At 39.0% G+C, this 18,921-nt stretch overlaps 1 protein-coding gene across 1 annotated transcript in view; it reads right to left on the reverse strand.

Moving 5' to 3' along the window:
- LOC132994603 (cadherin-12-like) overlaps positions 1 to 18,921 on the reverse strand; it is a 118,685-nt gene that overhangs the window by 42,125 nt on the left and 57,639 nt on the right. The window contains exons 3-4 of the mRNA XM_061065081.1: positions 6,470 to 6,764; positions 2,425 to 2,544 (exon numbers count right to left, since the gene is read on the reverse strand). Coding sequence (XP_060921064.1) covers positions 2,425 to 2,544; positions 6,470 to 6,764 — 415 coding nt within the window. The remainder of the gene's footprint in view (positions 1 to 2,424; positions 2,545 to 6,469; positions 6,765 to 18,921) is intronic.

Consider the following 18,921-nt stretch of genomic DNA (forward strand, 5'->3'; position numbering starts at 1 on the left):
ACCGAGGCTGAAATAGAGGTCATTTTACAAACTGGAGACACTTGACATTCAATAGGGAACTCGGGTGAAGCCATATAATGATTCACTTGAGGATCAGAGGCCCTGAGATCAGAGAGCGTTTGTACTGCAGATTAATAGCTAGGTCAGTGGGAGGTTGGCAGGCTAAAAGGATGCAGGAGGCACATAGGTAGGTCTTCACTTTTCTCACTCCTCTTATTCCAATTTTTACGGTGGCCGTGTGAGGATTGATCCACAAACATCATCTTTGATTTCAGATTCACACATGTCAGGGGTCTATTTCTTTTGAAAGTCCTCTCAACTCGCAGAGGAAGGATGTCCGTCTCTGAGAGAGATAATGTTTGTGACACGCATGCCTATGTTGATGTTGCCACCCACCCCACCCCCCCCCACCCCTCACATCTCCCTCCCAGTGTTTGTTCCCATCGTTAATGTGCGTTTAGAGATAGACGCAGCACCCAACAGGGCAAACATTTACTTCAACAGTTGGATTTTTTTTCCCCCCCACCAGCAGAAAGCAGTTTGAAAATAAACTCACAGTGTGTCCTCTGTAAAGATCTGGGTTGAGCGGAATAATCAGCTACATATTCTGCCGTATCTGTCTGTGTGATATGTATGAACCTATTTTCATACGCTTTGAACTGTCCCAGATGGTGAGCCAACAGCAGCCCACTACCGGCAAGCGCTGGTGGTATGAAGGTGTTTCAGATTTAGAGCAGCCGTCTGCCTTGCTCTACCTTGCTGACAATCTGCAACCCTTTCTACTGCCATTTTCCTCCTCTGACATCAGCCGCCTACACCAGAGAAATAGCAAACAATGCTGAACAAAAATGAAATAAGAATTGTAAACATCAAATGCTAATGTGTTGTTTGTCTTTTTTGTGGTTTCAGATTATGCTTTGCACTATCCTGGCTTGTTGTCTAAATGCACACAACCCTGACTACATAGTGTCAGTGCACTAACGATCTAAGGATCCTGGTTTGTTTACTAATAGTGAGGCTGTCAGTTTGTGAGTTCACCTGTCATTATGATGTGTTGCAAACAGTGAAGGCATTCCTTCACCCCAGCCACTCGGCAGCTACCATATTTTACCCACTATACTTAAAAAAAAAACTGTATCTTTGAATATTTTTATACTATTAGTACCCACATTAGGACCATTGTGCAAATTCCAGCATGATAAAATCAATGAGTTTGATGACATAATGAATAATATGTACGGTCCTCATTCAATAAATTCAATAAATGAGTAAATAAAACATGTGTTCATTAATGTATATGTACTGTTTTCAATGTATAAACTTGTATTAAGCTCTTCTACCCCCCTCATAATACACAATATGGCTACATACTTCTGTCATTACAACTGCCACTATAAAGTAAGCCTTGCAATCTTGCGCAATGTCTCATGTCACTTCTTTGTCTTTACTGTCTTCTCCTCGTTGGCCTCAGTTTTAATAAAAGTAACTTTGATCAGAGTTTAATTGTGTATTTGTGTCCTGTTTTTCAACTTTTGATGTTACTGGTGCTACAACAAACCCATTTTTAGTCTTGTAGATATTAGTCTTTCCTTAAATTGTGTATTTAATGTTCATATTTAATGTTGTACTTTTTTTTTTACATAGGGAGCACAGTTCACCAAAGTCAAAGTCCTTGTGTGTGTGGGCATACATGACCAATAAAGCTGATTCTGACTTCCCTCCAGAGATCAATCAATCAATCAATCAATCAATCAATCAATCAATCAATCAATCAATCAATCAATCAATCAATCAATCAATCAATCATTCAGGGCTGCTTGTCATAAATACAGTGTCAAGGACATAAACCATTTCATATCTGTCAAATGAATCATTTTTTGGACAGCATGAGTCTTTTTTGTGGGCCAAAGATTTGTGAAGTGAACCGTGGATCAATCCTGAAGCAACTTTTATTCTCATGAGTGACTGTACACGTTGTGCACAATCTGTTAGGCTTAATAGTGCATGAAGTATATGACGGAGTGTCTCTGAACTCTAGAGGACACTCGATCACATCATCATCATCATAGTTTGGACTTCAGACTGTTCTGCTATTGTAGTGCTTCACCAATTTAAAAAAAAAAAAAAGGTTTTTATGTGATTTATGCATATACTGGTGACTTGGCGATTATCACTGACAGAGTGAGGATTTATTTTTTCCCCCCACCAGAGATAGAAAATAATGCAGCAGACGCAGGGATAAATAAGACCAGAGGATGGAAATAGCTAAGCTTATCTGTAAGACTAAACAATCAGATAACCTTATTTCATTGCCTCTCTGTAAATCAAAGACACAGAAACATATTTTTGGATATTTTGTAAAGCTGTGTATGAACTTTACATTCACTCATATGTAAAGTAAGTCGGTAAGACAAAGTACTCTACCTGTTTTGGGGTCAACAGAGAAGTATGGCTGGCCATGGAGGATGCTGTACACCACTCTAGCACTGTTTCCGTAGGTGGGGTCGTCTGCATCTGTGGCTGTGACTTGCGTCACGTACGTCCCTGTGGAAAAGAGTGGGAAGACTTATTGACTTTGACTTCATCTCTCTCCACATGAGACTGAAATCCAAACTCTTTGAAGTCCATCCGTTTACTGAAAGATCTCACCTGACACTAATGAATGGTGAATCACAAATGAGAAAGGCTGCAGATAATGCCGACCAGTCAGAGCACCTGATGGAGCGCAGTGAGGAGGAGTGTGTAGGAGAATGGATGTCGTTCAATTTTCCTGTTGCGTGTTTTGATTTGCACATTTGTTGCATTACGAAGTGGCCATTATTTAAAAAAAAAAAAAAAAAAAAAAACTTAAGCTCTTGTGCAGCAATTCATTAAACAATGCCACCATTAAGAAAAACAAAGGGGCTGTAGCAAGAACAGAATTAGGATGGCAGTCTTCCAACCTCCTGCAGTAAGAGGGACAGGATAATTACTTGTTTGGCTCATCCTCCTTAACTAGTTGGCATTGAAATCACCATTTCATTAACATCGGCCTTATTTGCCATGTATTTGAATAAAAAGATTCAATCCAAAGTTTTTAAGCTATCAGCAAAAAACGCCTTATCAGCCTGACTACTTTATAACTCCAAGACACACGCCTGCCATGGCGTTCCTCTTAACAGATGGGAAAGACTTCTTGCAGACAGTTTGACGTGACTTCCTTCACAGACAGGCAGCTCGGTGCACATGCTGCAAGTTCGTGTATCAATCACATACCTACATCTGGCTACAGATGTGGAAACCTACCAAGTGCAGATTCTTTATAAGAGTTCTAATGAAGAGTTTTTAGGTATCTTTGCTTAACTTAAAAAGCACATACATATAGCAGAAATCAAATATATCCTCTGTAAACGTTTCTCTGAGAAGAATAACATAGCCTAGGCCTACTCACTGCTTATTTATATTTAACGTTAAGCATTTTTAGATCATTATCATTCTGTGTCAATTTACATGCAATGTGAAACAAGAGCTAACTAAAGTGTGTTAACATTAGCCTGCTAACAAAACAACGTATAGGCCACAGGAAATTGCAGCTTGATCCAAGGACATTTTTTTTCTGCTGCTTACACTTATTGGTGTTTAATAATGATTTAAGTTCCATTTGCTAACTCCTTCGTGAAAACGCGAGGGTAAGGGGGTTGGAGGTGTGTCACTGTAGGAGAGCGGAGGCTTCAGTATGACAAAGGTATCGTCAAACAGCAGTTTGTTTTGGGTTCATGCCGCTGCTCAACGGCGACATCTACTGGATCACAAAGTTGCACATTCAAGTATTTATGTTCTCACAACATTTCACTTCCTCCCCTAAATGTTAAGACTACATATCTGTACTTTCAGGTCCTTCATTTTCGGGCATGTATTTCCAAATGTGACACGAGGTTTATTCAGCTTTGCTCAGAAACACCCAGAAGAAATGTCCTTCAGATACCTACTATCTACTTTATTTTGTTAGTACATCTAAAAGCCTTTATTTCACTTCTCTACTTCAGAAAAGAAGTTGAAAAGTACTTCCATTTTATAAGAGTCTCTTTTACACAATGATCTGTTCTTCTTATTGAGTTAAAAAATGGAAGTACATTTGACATCCTGCCTACCTAGCTTAAAAAACAGTCTAAAAAACAGCAGCAAGACTTACTTTGAACGGACACTGACCAGACAGGGACAACAATTCCATGGTCATTTCAAATTCTGCTAAGCTCCTGGTAAAGAACTCGCTGTATATTAAACAGGCTTTGCAGTCAAAGCAGATGGCAACAATGGCATTAAAACATTAGGTGAGACAGATTAGTGTCTCAATCCTCCGTAACAAAGCCACACATGGCTGATTAGAGATGCCAGAGAAGGACAGCATCGTGTCTGACACAAATATACCGCAGATGAGATAAAACGTTAACAGCCTTTGCAGTTCAGCTTAAGGAGAGGAGGGCCGCGGCTCCGCCAGCTCAGAGGCAGTGAAAGTTTAAAAGCCCTTAAGCATGGCTGACACCTACGTGTTTCCAGGCGACAGAGGAAGCAGCCCTTACTCCAGGTGTGAGACAATACACACCAGGAATACATTTTGTTCATGCAATTATGGAAATGCAGGTGTGTGATTAAGACCTGGGTGGAAGGAATGTCTTCAAAGGTCATTGCTGGTAAACACGTGAGAAGCATGCAGACGGTTTTCATTTCTCAAGTCACAACATATTCCTTCATACAATATTCAACCTACTGGTGTAAGGCAACAGAATGTTAGAAAACCAATTAACAGAGATATATGTAGTCAGATATAAAGGACAAGACAACAGAATCAGTGCAATCTGAAGAATAGTCCAATTGGAAAAGCACTTCTGTGGATTTACATGTTAAAGATTTACACTTGTCTCTAAATGATAAAGGGATAAGCTAATTGCTAACAACTCCAACATAGTCTCCATATTAGTGCCATGAGTGATTTTATAATGTTTAGCCTAAGATTAGCCTTCATTACCAACCATCATTGCATATTTATGTACAGCACTTCTTCCTTTGAGTTTGTGTTTTGCCTTGCTAACAGGAAAAACACCCACAGGGGGATTCTAACCAAAGACAAGAGGGATGTAACAGTTAATGAACCCATTGATCACACCAGTCTGCTGCTGTAAATATTGATAAAAACGTTAGTGTGTTTGATGTTAAGACAATGGTTGCAGCAGTATAAACATCTTTCGGATACATAAGGTTAATGAATACATTTTTCTATGGTTTGACCTGAATTTACATAAAGGGATGATTATTTCTAAACAAACAGGAGTTCATTCTTTATGGTAACTTGGAATGTTCATTTGGTCTATTACAAGTGCACGTGTTAGGGGTTTACTTGATTTTCAGTACTGTGGCATTTCCTTTTCCATCACACTAAAGCGATGAAAAATGTTTGCAGTCGAAAGTAGGGCTGGTGGAGATATCCGGTGAATTTACACCAAACCATTTTGCAATTCTGTTTGGCACAGTCCACAGACTCAGCTTTGTGCCTCCATTGTATCTGTATAACCAACTTGAATTATGGAGTTTTTAAGATGTGGATATTTGATAGGTACTGCACATTAATGGGAAGTGTAGGATGAGTTTTGAGAGTATGAATGATACAAGAGGGGTCATCCTTTTTTAATTATTTTTTTCACAAGTTAAACATGCTATTTGCATATGGTGAAGTGTGGCTTTGAAGGGGTTAATAATTATGGCAGGTAAAACTGATAAACATCAAATTTGTATTCTCAAATTAATTTTTGGGATGTGTAGCATAAAGTACAATAACAATAGTAGGTTAGTATTTTAGTCTGGAGGTTGTCTCTTGAGAATTAATGTTAAATTTATTGAATATTAAAATAATGACGTTGCATTGATCCTCAGAGTCAGATATATCATCTTTGAACTACTTCATTCATCCTGTGTGTGTGTGTGTGTGTGTGTGTGTGTGTGTGTGTGTGTGTGTGTGTTGTTTAACTAAACCTCTGTGCTCTGCTTTTGTTGTTACATTAATTGGGCTTTAGGTAAACTTCAAAGTTCCTATGACTCTACATCAGTCGGTTAACAGAGAAGATTATGATTTAGAGTGTCAACTGGAGTTGGGCTGTGTTGTCCCTACTTTCTACCTACACTCCAGTGAGTGCTGATTCTGGACTTTCCAGGGCTTCATTGCCATTCAGATCAAGAAGAACCACTCTTCCAAGGAGTTACAAAGCTGTGAAGTGTACTCAGGGCACACCAAGAATAGCTGGTTTTCTAAAATGTCAAAACCTCTTTTGGGGGAACAGCAAGTCCCTCTGGGTGTACCTGTGATGCTCCTGAAACTTTTGTTTTCTGTAGTTCAAGCCAGGTAAACATAGCTTTCAGTGCAAAGACTTACTGTCAATTAAGGGAAGGGGTAACTTTTCTACCTTTTAGAGGATAGTCTCTTTAGATTGACACTTACCCACTGGGGACATCTCAGGGACACTGGCTGTGTATGGTCCCTCCAGGAACTTTGGCTCATTGTCGTTGATGTCTTGAACCTTGATTACGAATTCAGATTCTGGTTCTAGGGGCCTGTTGCTGTTAAGGTCCACAGCCTGGGCGCGCAGGGTGTAGTAAGGCTTCTCCTCCCTGTCAAGACTCCTTAAGGCATGGATGTCCCCCGTTGTTTGGTCAATTGTGAAAATGGAGCCGGCCCCGTCCCCCGAGAGAGTGTACTTCACCACGCTGTCCCCTTTATCGAGGTCAGTGTGCAGCTGAAAGACAAAAGAGGGGGGAAAAGACAGGTTGAGTGCAAACATTGGCACAGATAATGATTCATTGGAAGCACTGGGGAAGAGCTGTCAAAGAACACCATTTCACAAAGACAGTCGAGGAAACTGACGGCACATCAAAGAGCAGATTCATGTCTTCGCAGAGATCTGCAAAACACTAAGTCATGAGAAAAAATAAAATGATAGTACTTTCGGAGCGTTTCACAGATTAATGAGGCTAAATCTCTCATAAATAATGGATTCTCTCTGTGCAATTACATTGCAGGGGAAAACTCTTCAACATCACAGAGTTATTTCTATTCAAGCATGACTCAAAAAAAATCTTCTCTTATGTGAGTTAGATGAGACTGTGCAAACTGGAGGTGAATATTTGTTTTCTACAAGAGCAGTTTTGAATGCTTTCACTCAGATAGTGAAGGTCTGTGACCAGATGACACAGTGCACATTTGCAAAACATCACTACTCCATCCAGGAGAAGATACATCTGTTCTAATAAAGATCCACTTCAGCAGCCGGTCTCTTTGTACAAGACACACACTCTGGGCTGGTGGCAAAAAGCTTATTGACATAGTTATGTTCCCATCCCTTGGGAGACCAGTCATACAATACAAACCCTTTTAAATATTTAACGGCCGTAGCCATGCAAGGATATAGATTTTCCTTTTCTTATCAATGACATGGAATATCCACCAACATGGAAGAACAGATACTCAACCAGTGAAGCAGAGAAATACAGTTTATCCATTTTTGTCTGACAGAAAAGTCCCATAACTTGGACTGAGATAATTCTAATGCTACAGTTAATGATATGCTTCGGGCCTTTTTCTAGTACTTTTGCAACAGAATGGACAATGGACATTTTGGGGGTTTCTTTTGGACTGGAACTCTTTCTGTTAAACTCTCATAGTATAAGGCTATAAAATAAGTCTAGCCAGCATTACTTTTCCTGTAACCGCTGTCAGATTTTTCCACCCAGTATTATGAATAATGTCCATAATGAGTGACGTAAGATTCATAAATGATGTCCAACGTCAACGTTCAGTGCCAATGCAGAAAATGTGGTGCTTTGAAAGTGGTTCAAAACCTGTTTTCGTTGACGTACCGTCTGTACCCCTGAACTGCAGACTATTTACTTTTGCAGAAAATAAAAGAGTCTTTTGAAAGATTTTAAAGTCCTATGCCTTTCCCTAACAACAACCTTGTTACTAAATAACACAGGTTATTGGCTGATTTCTCCCAGCTAGTGGTGAGGGTCATTGAGTTTCATCCCTTTAAAACATAGTCTTTCCTGACAGTTATATAAACGCAGGCTTTTTCCTATCTCAATCACATTTATGTTCTTAGTTCACACACATTTTTCACAATCCTGACCGGGTTTGTTGTTATGGAAGTTGACATGTTCTATGTTTACAATGAAAATAGCAATATTAAGTAGTTTATTGACCTAACAATAAATTGTTATTGAACCTCACCCACCTGAAATTATATTTACATTTTTATTAACCGTGGCATTTCAGATAAATATTGAAAAGTTTCCATTGCTGAACCACATTAATTGAACCACAGCCAATGTTTTTTTTAAACACTATTGGTGAATATGAAGGTGTCTGTTACATAGTTTTCAGTGAACAAACATGGTGGCAGCAGCAGCAGTGGAGAGGGAATAAGAACTGCAGCTATACACTTCAAGAAACCCAACTCAGGCAGACATGCACCAAACAAACGACACTAGCCACATAAAGAGTTATTAAAGATTCAGTGCAAACTGCCAGTTTCTCACAAGCCGTTCAACATATGGAATGACATTTCTCACCCGGGCTGCATTATTCATTGCAAATTAAGCACAATTATTTTTAGTGCATCACACTTTTTGGGTGGCGTAAATGATCCATTGCATTTTTTTTACAACAAAAAATGTGAAATGCAAATTAGGAAGCGTTGTCATATAATAGTGTGAGCAATACATTACTATCATTTTTTAAACCTGCACAAGATAAGGTTGAAGTGGAGGTATACATAAAGCTTACTTTGGGGGAAATAATCACATTTGGTGAATGAGATATTTATAATTTGCCTCTATTATCCCTCTACAATTTCCCTTTTTAGTAGGTTTAATCTTAGAGCTACACGTTTCCATATTCACAAGAATCAGTTTTAGGAAGTACCCCATTAAATGCCCACTGTTAGTAGCCTAACGTGCAAACTATAGCACCTGAATGTTATCTTCATACATTTTTTTACAGTACTGTAAGGTTAAAATGGTCAGTCTTGTATTATGTCCCCAGGCTTTTAACCTCATTTTCAAGTCTCTTGCCAAACAGAACCACCTTGCTGCTTGAGGACAAAACGAGGTGTTGAGAGAGGATATTACCTTCCTTCTTTTAAAACTGAAACATGAAATTGCAACCAAGTTGTGTCGGACAACTTTTTTTTAAACCTTTACTCAGCATTTCCAACTAACAAACAGGCATTGAAACTGTTGGAGGTTACACAAATTGCTAAAAGAAGAATATTTAGCCTATATAACAAAATAAAATATAACCAAAAAGAAACAATAGCTTACAGTTATTTATAGCAACTTAAATAAATCTGCACATAAATAAATAAATAATTATCTTGCACATTTACATTTAATCTTTCATATTTAAGACTAGTAATGCTAAGTTAAATCCTGGTTGTATATATTCCCATTCTTAGTTTTGATATTTTTAGTGCTTATTTACTTTGTATTTAATATTATATTGTGTTTAAATTAGCTAATATTGTGTTTTTTGCTCATATTGTGTGTTTGGACAACCTGCTGCTGTAACGCCACAATTTCCCAGTTTGGGATCAATAAAGTAATTATATTCTATTTTATAAAACAATGTACATAAAATACATACAATTTTAAATGAAAACAATATAATTTGTGTGTTTAATAAATGTAAATCCCAAGTTATTCAGACAGTCATTCTTGCCTTATGACTTATTTTTTCCAACTGTTTTAAAGACTGAAATCGTTTTCAAATCATTTTTAAATGCTAAAAAATAAAAACAAATATACATTTTGGAATAAAAAAATTAACTTTACGTAAAAAAAAAAAAAAATAGATTACACAACAATTAAATGTCCTTCTTCCGCATAAACACGCCAAACTTTATGATTTAATACTCATGTTGTGTCGGACAATTTGAAAGGTCCCTATCACTTCCTGAGTAAGGAGACGTCTGAGAGGAAGCCTTGATATGAGACACAGGTACTCAGCTTGACTATGACGAAGACAACTGCCAATACACGGTTACAAAGTAACGTAAACGTATGTTTTGAGTCTTCTCAGTCGGCACTTTAAGGTGGAAGAAATTAGAAAAGCTAATTGAGTTTTTACCTGCGTAGGAGAGTCTCCACCCACACACGTTGCCAGGTGTTAGCATGAGAACAGGTGGATACAAAAAGTTAATAACGAAGCCTGGAAACAAATAAAGAGTCCTGGACGACGTTGGAAGTACCTGTAAATAATGTTGCCTATATACTAGCTTACTGTGAAGTCAAGGCCTTTCTTCGAGAAGAGTTTTCTGAACAAATAAAAAAAAAAAGGAGATGACGCAGTTGGAGCTTCAGTCGCCTTGGATACGCAGGTAGCTTAAGGTTACAATGTCAAGCTGCCCACAGGGACAGGTCAGACTAATTTGGGATGAATAACCTTACCTGTGGTGTTGCTACAACCAAGATACAAGGAACAAAAAGCCTTGTTCCTTTTAAAGGACTAAAGCTGACATCTGCAGGTGTGTCTGAAGTCAACCTGGAAAAATGAAATCATGAGGATTAGGGACAGAGATGGAGCTAGCCATGGCTTTCTTACCTGAGGAGTGACTTCAAAAGGTAGGATATGGCTCTGTTTAGTTCGGTTTGGTGTTGCTCGGAGACAGCCTTAGCTTGTCCTGTTTTTTATTTTGTGCTTAAGAAAAAATTCTCTAAAAAAAAAAGTAACATTTTATAAATAGGATATGCCTTATGCTGTATAATTTTGGTGTTCATTGGTGCATTAAGGGCAGGACAGGAGTGCAGACTATATTGACTGCAGTATTATTTTTTGTAGATTATATGGTCCACATAGAGTTATATGTTACCAAATTATCATACCATAATTTCAGTTCTTACAGAAGATTTTGGGGTATTGGATTTTTTACTTTGCATAAAAGCTAGTTGGGTTAAAAACAAATTGGCAACTTTGTATTCCTGGTTCTCAACTGGTGGGTAGGGACCCAAAAGTGGGTTGCAGAGTTGTTTTCAGTGGGTCGCATATGTGTGCCTGGAAAAAAAAAAGTTTGAATAAGTCTGTGAAGGGGTCCTTTTTTTTTGCTGTTATTGGACAGGATAGCTGAAGAGAGAGAGAGGAAATATGGATAGGACATACTGGAGGGGTATGACACGCAGCAAAGGTCAGAGGTCAGATTCAAACCCATGGCTGCTGTGATGAGGACTATATAGCCTCCTACATGGGGCGCGTTTCATAACTGTTGGCTATCTGGCGCCGGTTCCAAATATTCTCTCAAAATGTCCAATTGTCTGATGTGATTTCTTTGTAAATAATATTTTGCATATCATGCTGTGAGCATCGAAGAGGCCGTGTTGTGAAAGCACAGACACTCTGTATGTCTGAAACTTTATGTTTGAAAGAAGTATTTTGATGCACACAGATGTCATTACGGACTGGGTGGCGGATTTGACACACTTCTGCAGAGGCCAAGACTTCAGAAGGTAGGATACAACTCTATTTTCTGCTGTTTTGATTTGCTTGAAGGCAGCCTTGCCTTGTACTGTTTTTACTCAGTGCTGCTGGGTGAAAAGACTGTGCCATTCATGAGTCTGACAGTGGCAGCTATAGTGTGTTTGTAGGTGAATGTAGCTGGATTGTATGGTCTAATTCTTCAGTATTTCTTTTTCACTTTGAGTTCTATTCCATTCTATCATCCTTGTGGTTGCTGGATGCTCTTTGTTTCCGGTGTGACGGATGCTGTGCTGTGACTCTGTGGAGCTTTTGTGTTTCAGTTGAAACTTTTTTTTGGTGTGTAACACAAAAATGTGATCTTATGTTTTGGGATTATGTTTTGCAAACAGAAATATTCGGATAGTATAAAACTTTATACATAAAGCAAATATTGTGATGCACACGGATGGCGTTATGACGTGGAAGGAAGGTTTGACACACATCTGAGATGCCAAACTTCAAATTGCAGGATACACCTCGGTGTTATTCTATTTCAGGTTTGCTTGAAGGCAGCCTCGCTTTTCCTGTTTTTTTTATTTTGTGCTGCTTGGTGAAAACCGTGCCATTCATGATTCTGCTGTCAGCTCTTATGTTGTTGTCTGTTTGGAAGTAAAGATAGGTTTGGGTTTACTCTAATTCTTGACCATATTTTGACTTTCAATGCAAATTCTCTTACATTTTCTTTTCTTATTATGGTTGTGCATTCGGTTGCTGGCTGCAGAGTCATTCTGGTTTTGTTTGCTGTTCTGCTACTCGTTTGAATCCATGCGCTTTTGTGTGTTTGCTGGGCTCAAATCTTGTATCAAAATGTATGAGGGTATGCTAAGATTTTTTATTTTTTTTCACAACACAAAACATCTGCTATAGCATTCTGTGATCCCTTGAAGAGATCATGTTTTGCAAACACAAACACTTGGTATATGTCTGAAACTGTATACTTTTATACCGATTTGAAGCAGCTGTGAGATGCCAAACCTTTATTTTGTTCTCCTTTGGTTTGCTTGAAGGCAGCCTTACGTTGTACTGTTTTTACTCAGTGCTGCTGGGTGAAAAGACTGTGCCATGCATGAGTCTGATGTTGGCTGCTATAATAGTAGTGTGCTTTAGGTGAATGTAACTCGCTTTGTCTAATTCTTGACTTTCTATTCTATTCTATTCTGTTTTCTTTGTTGTGCTCCTCGCTTGCTGCCCGCTGAATTAACCAGATGTTGTGGCTGCTGTGCTACTCTGTTCTCCTTGAACTCTTGTGTCTGTTTGCTTGTCTCACTTCTCATTTCAGAATGTATGATTGCATGATATGACTTCTTTTTTTTATATATACTGAACAAAACAGCTGTTGAAGCATGATGTGACTGTTGAAGGGATCATGTTTTGCAAACACATTCATTTTGTATGTATGACACTGTGTATTTGAAAATGTATTTTGACGCACGCAGATGGACTGGATGGCGGATTTGACACACTTCTGAGAGGCCTGACTTCAAAAGGTAGGATGTTATTCAATCTTTTTCTTTTCCGTGCCATTATGTTTGTGCTGGTCAGGTCGCTGTGCCCACGAGTTGCCTTTTATGTATGTGTGCAAGGAAGCAAGCATGTGTCTCATGTTATGTTCCTTTCTGCTGTAGGGCTGCTGGTGAAGGTTGCTTTTTGTGTATCATTTGTCTCTTGCTATCGGCATTTATTTGTAACAAATTGTGGAATTTCTTTTGGTTGTAATATATCAAAGTGAGTCATGGCATGCATTTTACACTTTTATTATTAATTATCACAAAGCCAGGGGCTGGTTTGGTTATTTTGTTCTTTTTTAGTGCTGCTCTGGTTTGGGCTGCTCTGCCAAGTTGTACCAGCAGCTTCTTCCCCGTGTGGATGTGAGTCATACTTTTTGTGTAACTGCAGCAGTGTTGTTGGCATTGTGAGCTTTCCTTGTGTGTGTTTGGTTATCTGGTTTTGCTGGAAAATGGTTATTGATTACACAGTCTCCGGTAATATAAACTGGGCAAAGAGTCCCCCTTTTAATTAAAGTACCCCCATCAGAAAACTGTGAAGTACTTATTTGAGCCGTAATCATTGTGGCTATCAATCATTTTCTGATTGTGTGAAATAGCATCTTAATGTAGGCGTGTCTTCAGGTGAAGCTGCAGCAACTGCTGAACAGACCACTAGATTTTCACTTGTTTAATTTATTTTAGCTCCTAACAACAAATTAGTTTTATATTTAAAGACTTTAACTTGTAAAACGTAGATATACAGCGCTAATTATTGTTTTTTGTAGCCATGGATGAAACAAACAAACCAGTGCTGCACTATCAGTTAAGCCAAATGTATTTCTTGCGGGCCTTTTGGCTGTCAGCAGTGTGGTTTGTGTTTTGAGTGTTGTTGCCCTCAGGTGCTCCCCAGCAACTTGTGCTTCCAGGTTTGCCAGTCTTTTAATAAAACACTGTGCATTGCAGCACCCCATGTTTTAGACAGATAGTGAAAAGAGGGATTCTGCAACAAGAGGAGTTTTTTTTTTGTTTTGTTTGAGTGTTCATTTATAATCCATCTTGTTTGCTGTTGTCTCTAAATCCTGTAATCTTTTGCAATCCATTCTAAAAATCTGCAGCATCACTTTGTAACAGATTTTTCTCAAGAGTTTAAAGTGTATCAGGCGTATTCAAACCGTTTAAAGGCATGATGAAAGTTGTTCGTCTCTTTGTTGTGGCACATCAGAGTGACTGTTATAACGCTGGCATCATAACAGGGTACACAATCTATTACTAGAACCCACACTGACACACACACACACACACACACACACACTGCTTCAGTGATGCACACAGCGATAAAATAACAACCACCTGACTGTGAAGTCTATACCTTGTAGAGCTGAATCAACATATTTGTGACACTCATTGTCAGCTGCTGTGCTGTTTCAGTTGCAGGGCATCTGTTTAGGATTGCATAATGTTGTTCAGTTAGTTATAAAAGCTGATGATAGTTTCCATCATTAGTCATGTTATTGCTGTGAATGGGTCCTGTCTCACTGACACATTGATATCAGAAAGGACACAGTGAAACCATTAAGGACGTTTCCCAAGCATGCACATTACTTTTTGTCAACTCTTTGTCGGCTCCAGTACTTCATGTGCACATCGCATTCAATCACACTGTCAATCTGTCTGCTAGCTCCTTACAAGATTCCTACAATGCCATTTTCTAATAAGGGCAGTATTATGAGGGTATGAGTCCACATTCACTACTGCTTTTTCTTATTATTCTCGTGTGCGACTTGATTGTATGCGCTGTAGTCATGGTGACTTGCATGATGCGCTAGCTGCTGAAATGTAGCATTGAATGGATGTAGCTGCAGGCTAAAGTAGAGGTCTAATCATCAAATAGTTTTAAGTGCATGTACAAGCTTCCTCTGCAGCAATACACTCATTTCAACGAGTCATGCCCTACTGAATTTATTTACAAATTTTCGCCATTTTCTTTCTTACTCGATAAGCCAATTTCAGCATAGTTTATTGCATATTCATAAGAAGTGACTGTTTTACAAGCATTTCCTTAAAGATGATCTAATTTACTTGAACTAATCATAAAATAGATCATCGTGGCTTGATCTTTTGTTCGTTGTTGAGCAACAGAAATCCATGATTCTCACTGCATTCAGTCATGCACTGAATCATTATGATTCATGCATTAGTTAAGCATTGTTGCATTTGTATCCTTATATGTGTGCTACACTCCTAAAAGGCCTTTGAATGGAGAACGTGACACTCTGTACTATGGGAAAACAATTTTGATGAACTGGCTGGTGAGTGGAACAGCCTGTTCAGTCCTGCTCGGTTTCTTTTGTCAAAAGGATCTGAATGGGGAATTAGCATTCTCTGTAATGTGGGCAGACTCATACATTTGTGTCCTACTGAATACATTATGACTTTGTATTTGTGATTAATAGGGTGTTTACAGTTGGTCGTCCTTTGACAGGAGAAATAAATAAATAAACTTGGACCGTATTTTTCACATTTGCAGTTCATTCAATACGAGCGGTACCCAAGAGACAAACCTGCGAAATTGATTCACAACTGCACAATTAAAGATGAGAAAGAAATGCAAATATGAAAAGAATAGGAACGTTGCCTCATTAATTAGAAGTGAAAATGGATTGAAATTAATTAAAAATTCCATTACTCTAACAATGATAATCAATTGTGTGAAAAAAATAAAAAAGGGCTTGCTTTTATCGACAAAACAACCATCAGGGCTCGGTATAGAGAAGAGGCAGAATCCTAGGTGCAACCTGTTTAACAGTGTCAAAAAGAAAATAAGCGATTTACTAATGAGATGAAAAATGGTCCATTCCTTTCTTGTAACAGTTGTTTTCAATTTACACCACACAAACCAATACACCGGATTGTATGCATGCAGAATTCAAATGAACAAGTAACTGATTATGTAAATCCAAACACAGCAAACATACATTTGGTTACCATGATGCATCGTGCACAATTGACTGAGATGGAGCCGGCTCTGGGAGACAGCATGATGATATGCGCCCATATTACAGTGAGAATGTCTAAACACTCCATTTTTCATGACTGAAGCATAATTAGCAAGATGCTCTGCTTGGGGTAGCAGCTAAAAGACCCAGGTAGTGCAAGGAACTGATATAAGATCCCTGCTACAATGCCAGCTCTTACCATCTGTTTGAGTAATCATGTTTGCATTCAGTCTTTTCCCGCTCTCCCAAATGATTGCTCTATGTTCACAACTTCTCAAGGCGCCAGAAATGACTGTTGAACATTTCACATTAACATTTTCAGACAGGTAGAATGCTTATGTTGCAGTAATCATGAAACACTTCAGTCTTTCGTTGTCGAATGCGTTCAATGTTGATGACTTTTTAGGCATGTGAAAAAAAAAAAAAGAAACTCTGAAGGTTGACTTTAAATTTCCACACTTGTCCCTCTAACGCCATCTTTCCCATGTCTGGAACAATTCAGGCGATGCAGATGGCTAGCAAGTGCATCAGCAGTGCTGTCAAAACGAATATCTGCAAGCCCATTACTCATCGCCTATCAGTGCAAAAAATGCTGCTCAACTACTGGGGCAAAATGTGGAAAATCTGTCCTGTACGTTGACTGGTCACATACAGAGGATATGAATTGAGCTTCACATGGAAATTCTTGGCTCTGAGGGAGGATGTGCGTCTCCTGTTACTGTCGGGATACAGAGCACATGGTTCCTCATTGGCCATGCAGTAAACCCGCATATTGATTAATTTGAGTGATTTCAGAGGAGAATGTAACCAACCTCTGTAGAAAATGCTGTAATTGGATTTCTACGACCAGGATTATGTGGAGCTCCTCTCAGGGATGCATATGGAAGCAGCGACTCTTTGCTGATAGTGAGCCAACATTGTTCCTTGTTTGGCCCGGCAACAAACCACAAGCACGTACATTTTACAAGTCAGTAAACATTCTGAAAAGGGGAAACTTGTTCGTCTCGTGTTTAAATACAATTAAGTGAATCACTGGATAATATGATTCAAGGTCTGGTTGAAAATTAACATCTCCACCATAGGCTTGCTGCAGTAGTCTATGCTATTGCTGTAACATAGTGGTGAAGAAAACACAAATTCCTGCTTTTGTTGCTACACTATTTAAAGCTTCCACTGACTTCTTATGAATGTGTTGTCCATTGAGATAAGTGGGAGCACAGGGTAGCAGGAGGTAGAGGAAGGAAAGTTGACTCGGAGCCATGTGAAGAGGCTGTTAGCAAACAAGAGGTCGGAGAATCTAGTGTTTGAGGTCACAGTAAGGGCTCTACAGACATTGTCAGTCAAAAAGTCTCTTTCCTTGTAAAGGGTCAACTATCAGTTTAATTTGTGGAAATGTTCACTTACTGTGAGAGCCACATTGCTCTGTATATCATCTGACATAGTGTTCTCCATTCAGAAATCACTGAAACAAAAAGGATAGAATGCTCTTCTTTCAATAGTGTTTTCTTTAATGAATCAGCGGAGTATTGACATGCCATCTGCCTATGTTAAGGATTTAGTCCTCTGGGTTCAACATTAGCCTCCATCATAGCGTTCATTAAAGCAGCTCGGTGCTGTAGTTATTCAAAAAAGATCAACCACATCTTTAATTGGCTTCTACATTCTTCGGCTCATAGAATAAACACACTCTTGTTCCTTTACCCACCCCCCCCCCCATCCCCCGTCAAAACTGAGTTACCCCCTGTGGGTCACATGCCCCCTTCTTTGGGAATTAAGTCTCCTTCTTATCTAACCTACAAACATGAACACACATCTCACATCTTTTCTTGAACCATAGCTTGTTAATAGAGCAATGTTTCCAATTTGCATTATATTCATGTCCCGTTACTGGTGCCTTGAGACCATTTATTGTAGATTTATTATTCTATAAGAAGAAATGGATTGTGATCCATATAACACAGCGGGTAATGCTTTATTCAAGGCCAGGGAACACATCTCCCATATGGATCCATTCTACATGCTGATAATTAGTGCCAATAATTCTTTGTAGACTGGTGCTTTGTATGCATCCACAACGTAGAGCCGTCTTGACTTTATTTCTATGCTGCTCTTCATTTTTTCATACCTGCATCTACCCTTCAATCCAACAACCATGCTCTCCCATGAAACCCAGCAGCGTTATGATGGCAACATATCACAGCATGTTGTTGTGTTGTAGGTGGCTCAAAGGCTTTGCATTGTCAGGCCAGTGCCATGCACCATATCTACTGCTCCTGCTTTGCTAGTGGGTTTGCAGGTAGTCATACTGGTGAGTTGTTGAAGGGAAAAAAAAACAAAAAACACTGTGTCAAACGCTGCAAGCTTATTATAGCTGATCGATATTGGCTTGCGAACCATTTCTTTGCTGCTGACAGCCCAGAGCTCGCTATCTGGGGTTGTGTCACGCCTCAGTCAGGTAATAGGGACGGAGGGAAAAAATGCACACATATACACAGGAGACTATATACTGGAAGATATGCAACAACAGGAAATGTGTAGGGGTATGTGTGTGTGAGAGAGAGAGAGAGAGAGAAAAGGCGGGGGACAGCAAAATGGGATAGATTGACAGATATAGTCTTGGGTGTGTGACAACAGACAGACGCCGTTGAGTTGTATTCACCTCTGAAACTGTATTGGCACTATTCAGTACCTCTTACATCTCACCTTCAGCTGTAAACAGACATTTATCTGAAAATAGACCGCCGCATTTACTCTTTATAGATGAATCAAGTTTGAAACCGCGGTTGATTTAATTTAACCGACGTGAACAATATGGGAAAGTAAGCGTATTCAGAAAGCTGCTGCTTCTTCACACACCACTAAAAATATATCTGCTTTGTGTTCACGTGTGGTTTTCTTTTTGCAT

Source organism: Labrus mixtus, chromosome 19, assembly GCF_963584025.1.
Source record: "Labrus mixtus chromosome 19, fLabMix1.1, whole genome shotgun sequence".
Lineage (NCBI taxonomy): Eukaryota > Metazoa > Chordata > Actinopteri > Labriformes > Labridae > Labrus > Labrus mixtus.